Source organism: Volvox carteri, assembly GCF_000143455.1.
Source record: "Volvox carteri f. nagariensis unplaced genomic scaffold VOLCAscaffold_24, whole genome shotgun sequence".
NCBI classification, from domain to species: Eukaryota; Viridiplantae; Chlorophyta; class Chlorophyceae; order Chlamydomonadales; family Volvocaceae; genus Volvox; species Volvox carteri.
This window is the reverse complement of record NW_003307567.1, coordinates 1,131,443-1,136,582: the sequence shown is the minus strand read 5'-3', so window position 1 is coordinate 1,136,582 and position 5,140 is coordinate 1,131,443. Positions and strand designations below refer to the sequence as shown.

Genomic DNA, 5,140 nt, shown 5'->3' with positions numbered 1-5,140 from the left:
ACACTCTCAGGCACGCCTCAATAGGCAGGAAGTTGACAAAGACACACAAGAACCACTGCGCGTCCGTGTCCGTGTGTGTATGTCGGGGGAGAGAGGGTCCCCCGGGGCCGGGGGGAGGGAGAAGGGGTCATATACGGGGCCGAGCAGGGGCAGAGGTTGGAAAGCGATCGGCTAGCAGCTGGAGTCAAAGAGAAGAGAACGGGAGTGATAAATGAAAACACGGTACAAGTACGTATGTACGTATGTATTGTGTGTTTTACACAAGTGCATTACAGCCATCATTACCCGGGCCCCAACCGCAACACCCATTTCCCCCCCTTCACACACATACATACACACATACATACATGCGTACATACACACACATACATACCTGCACAAACACACACGACACGTCCGCCCCCAGCCCCTCCAAATGGGCCGCCAGCTGGGGGAAGTGCTCCGAAACCAGGCGCTTAAAAACCCGCTGATCCACCTGCGCGAATGTTTGCGAGCTTGGGTGCTTGTGTGGGTGTGTACGGCGAAGGAAGGTCGGGTGTACGGCATCAAACCACCTCAATGCTAGCACGCGATGGTGCTGCGGCACGGCTCCGTCCATGTGCAGCCTGCGCCTGAGGCGCATGTGTGCGGCTGTGCGCCCTGGGTGTGAGTCCGTGCACAACATCACCCGGATGGCGCCCGCCCCTCCCCCTGATGAGGGGTAGCCCTACCGGCGGCGGCGGTGGGGGTGCCTTGAGCCCGGAAGCTGAACCCGACATACATACAACCCCTCGCCACGGCCCTCCCTGAGAATACTAATCGGTGCGACCCGGAGGCCGTAAATGGCCCCAAACGCTGCCTGTTGCTGGTCTGTGTGTGTCGGTCTGCGTGTATGTATGTATGATGTGTGAAACAGGGGGGTGTATCTTCGCCCGTGGCAGCTACCCTGCGAAACCCTGCCTTCCCCGGTATTTCGGGGCACCCTCATCCAGTCACCCTAGTCAACTTCTCAGTGGATCGCTCAGGTTCCGCACCCACCACCAGCATCCAACGGAATCTGCCGGGTCGACAGCGGCCCAACTCCATTCCTGGTCGGCTCGCAGGTTAACTTTATCCCAGGTCACCACCGTCCATCAACTAGGGGCGCAATGCCTTCCACCATCGGAAGGACTTTTGACCCTAACGGGTATCGATCCCGGGATCTCCCGGGGGCAATGGTCGCGCGTTACCAGTGGTGCCAAACCCTTGTATGTATGTTTGTGTGTATGTTTGTGTATGTTTGTGTATGTTTGTGTATGTTTGTGTATGTTTGTGTATGTTTGTGTGTGAGCGTCACAAGTATCTATCTGACCGGGCCTGACGACACTGGCCACAGAGGGGCTGCTGGGACCCAGCCCCAACGGAAAGACCGCCCAAGCTCTCTCTCTCTCAACCGCGGACGGGGCTTGAGAGGCGCTAGAGAGGGAGCCTCTGCCCCCTTCCTTCTAAGCAGCCGAGAGCCGCAGGTCCGCTTCCCCGGCGGGTGGGAAGAGGCGTCGCACACGCTCTCCCGAGGCTCTCAAGAGGCTCCGAGTCACGCGAGTTTGCGTTCACTGAGCCTCTGAAACACACACGTATACGAAAAGCTGGAATCGGTACACCACTACCACTCGTGTGTGCATCATCCAATTGGATGCCCAATTGGACGCCCCATTGGATGCCCAATTGCCGTATTGCGACTCAGGTTCATTACATAAACACACACGCACGCAATTTTGCACATACATACAGGCAGACGGACATACATACATACATACCTGCATGGCCATCATATCCACGTCATAGTAGCCCCGGAGAATGTCCTCCAGCAGCGCACACAGACACCAGAAGGCGCCCTCCTCGTCCAGGAATAGTAGCAGGGTGCCGGCCACGAAGTTGAGACCCTGCGAAGGAGATGGGAGATGTATGTATGTATGTATGTATGTATGATGTGTGGGACAGGGGTGTATATCTTCACCCGTGGCAGCTACCCTGCGAAACCCTGCCTTCCCCGGTATTTCGGGGCACCCTCATCCAGTCAACCTAGTCAACTTCTCAGTGGATCGCTCAGGTTCCGCACCCACCACCAGCATCCAACGGAATCTGCCGGGTCGACGGCAGAGGCTCAACTCCATTCCTGGTCGGCTCGCAAGTCAACTTTATCCCAGGTCACCACCGTCCATCGACTAGGGGCACTTTACCATCTACCGTCGGAAGGATTTTCGACCCTGACAGGTCTCGATCCCGGGATCTCCGGGGGGCCAATGGTCCGTGCCTTACCAGTAGTGCCTAACCTGAGCATGTATATATGCCTGTCTGCATGTATGTATGTTGTTACAGGGTGGTATAGCTTCACCAGCGGCCCCCTTTCCCGAGGCAGTTCCCTGCTCTCCCCTGCTAGAGGGGCACCCTAATCCATTCACCCCATCCGACTTCAGAATGTATTCGTTGGGTTCAGCAACTCACCACCAGCATCCAACCAAATCTACCGGATCAACAGCGCCACAACTTAGTTCCTAGCCAGCTCGCAAGTTGATATAATCACGTCTTACACCATCCACAAGATGGGGGGCCACCTCCCAATTCAACACCCCTCACACACCGAGGAGTCGGCAGGCGGATTTGAACCCGGAACCTCCGGGAGCAGAAGTCAGGCCTTAACTTCTGCCAGCCACCTGCCTGTATGTCAGTATGTGGGTAAAACACAAACTGCGACCCCTCAATCCCACGGCCGTTGGCATCCCTTCGCGAGGACGTGATCAGGAGTCAAACCCAAACCCTAATACACCGCCCCACAAACACACACTTACCCCTACACCCTTGGCGCCCCTTTTAACAACACCCCTTCCTCCTCGAAACACTCCAGACGCCTACCCCCCCCCCTACCTGGCAATACCCAACCCTGGAGTTATGCAGGCTGTAGGCCGCCAGCACCCGCCGCAGTGCCGGGCGCCCGCTGACCTCCATTAAGGCGAGTCCAGGGAAGGTGCGGGGAAGGTCCTTTTCGATCTGGGTCAGCCATACCTGCGCATGCGGTACATACATACATACGTCAAACTCCCTCCTAAATAACCCCCAAAACAATCCAAACAAAACACGTTAATAATGAGCAATTCCCCCCCTCCACACACCAAACGCATATGGCTGCCCCTCCCCTCATCGACACCTCCACCTCCACCTGCTCCTCAAGCGCCCTCTTCCTCACTTCCCCTCAACGCGCAGAGAACGCGCGAGCTGCGCTGCCTGCGCACGCCGCAGACTGCCCCACCACTCCTCCCCGACCCGACCCGCAGACCTAACACCCATTCATACACACTCGAACCACGGGTCGACGTGACTTCATCATCGATTAGGCCTCACTAACTCACTCACTGGGGCCAGTTTCGGACTCTTTGGACGCCTTCCGGCAGCCAGTCAGGCAGGCAGGCAGGCAGTTCATTTCTTTGAGTTTCCTATTTGCAGCATACGAGCCCCAGTGTTGCCCCTTTTCCCCCCCTTCGTCCATGCTACCTCTCTGCCTCGCATGTGCCGTCCTTGCCTCTGCCGCTTCTGCTGCCTGGCCGCCAGGTGAGTCCCCAGGAGGTTCGAAAGCTTTGTCGGTGTATCGCGTTGCGTGCTGCCCCTCCTCCCCCTCCCCCTCCCCTTTGCAGCGCAGCATTCATTCATTCATGAGTCCCCCTCCCCCCTTGCTGCCCCTCCCGCGTACCTTGCTGTTGGATCGCCAGGTGGCCAGGGCCTTCTCCGTCACCGCTGCATAGCCGGACAGGCCGTGAAGGGCGGCAGCGTCCTGGGGCGGCTCACGGGGTCGGGGGGAGATGGGGGTGAAGATGGGGGTGGGGGGAATGCATGCGGATGAATGTGTGTGTGTGTGTGTGTGAGAGAGAGAGAGGGAGAGAGACTACTACTACTACTACTACTACTACTTCTACTACACTACTACTACTACTACTACTACTACTACTACTACTACTACTACTACTACTACTACTAATGTGTCTCTCTGGCGTGACTTGGATAATGTGTGAGTGTGTTTGAAAGTGTGTGAGTGTTGCTGGGCTGGGCATACATACATACATACATACATGCAGACGGACGGTGTGCATACCTGCAGCGCCTGCGATGCTAGCGCCGCCTGCTTCCGTATCTCGTCCAGCTCCAGACTGCCCCTGTACTGCAGATCTCCAAGGCAGCGTTTGACCAGATCCTGTCGAACGCGCAAACACGGGCGCGCGAGGACATACATACACAGACACACGCAGGCGGTGGCGTTGCCCAGAAGGTGCGCCCGAAAAAGGCGCGCGGGTTGAGACGGCCGAGTTTGGGAGGCCGGGAGTGTGTATGTATGTCTGTGCGTGTGAGGGAGATCTTGCGCCTGGCGCGCCGGGTGTATCGTGGTTTGGTTTTGGAGCAAGGCCTGTAGGGCAGCGAGGGCCCCCTACCTGCTCCCGGAGAGTTCCCAAACCACCGATTTTAACACACACACACATGACCACGAGATAGCTCTTTCTGGGTATCTACATCACATCCGATGAAAATTTGAAATCCCGAAAGAAGTTATTCCGCTGAGCTGAGAACTTGCTCCTGCTGCTGCTCTACCGAGGGACCAACCCTTTTTGCCGGCAGCAGCAGCAGCAGCAGTAGCAGCGACCGGCCATTTGCTGTGTGTTGTGTATTGATGGTCCTGACCATCTTCTTTTTAAGTCAAGGCACTCACATTGTAGTAGTTTCGTTGCTTGCGGACAGAGGTATCCAAGAAGACGGTCCAGACGCTGCCGCGAATGGTGAAGGGGACACCCCCATGCACTAGCGCATCGAGCTTCTGCCGGTGAGGCGACGGCGGGCCCTGTTCGTGCCGTGCGATGGTGACGGCATCCAGAAGGTAGTCCGCGCACAGGTCCCCAAGGTTGGCAAACTTGCCATCGTTAGCGTTGAGATGCGCCAATTCGATTAAGAACTGGCACCAGTACGCCTCACGCTCTGTCTCCTCCTGCTCCCAGATTGGGCTGTAGACGGAGTACAGCTCATGGTAGTCGGCAGGAACCATAAATCCATAGTGGTCGCGAACCGTATCATCGTCGTTTGCAGGAGGCTTCGCTGGAGAGTCGTCTAGCGTAAAAAATTCTGTCACTGCAGTAGAGTCCAT

The 5,140-nt window shown here is 56.8% G+C and overlaps 1 protein-coding gene across 1 annotated transcript in view; it reads right to left on the bottom strand.

The window, feature by feature from the left end:
• The window catches only part of VOLCADRAFT_117857 (uncharacterized protein), a gene marked incomplete at both ends in the record, with an annotated part of 13,458 nt that extends 8,318 nt beyond the window's left edge, over positions 1-5,140 (bottom strand). The window contains 7 exons of the mRNA XM_002951494.1: positions 3-55; positions 374-475; positions 1,776-1,901; positions 2,884-3,021; positions 3,704-3,784; positions 4,103-4,201; positions 4,712-5,140. Coding sequence (XP_002951540.1) covers positions 3-55; positions 374-475; positions 1,776-1,901; positions 2,884-3,021; positions 3,704-3,784; positions 4,103-4,201; positions 4,712-5,140 — 1,028 coding nt within the window. The remainder of the gene's footprint in view (positions 1-2; positions 56-373; positions 476-1,775; positions 1,902-2,883; positions 3,022-3,703; positions 3,785-4,102; positions 4,202-4,711) is intronic.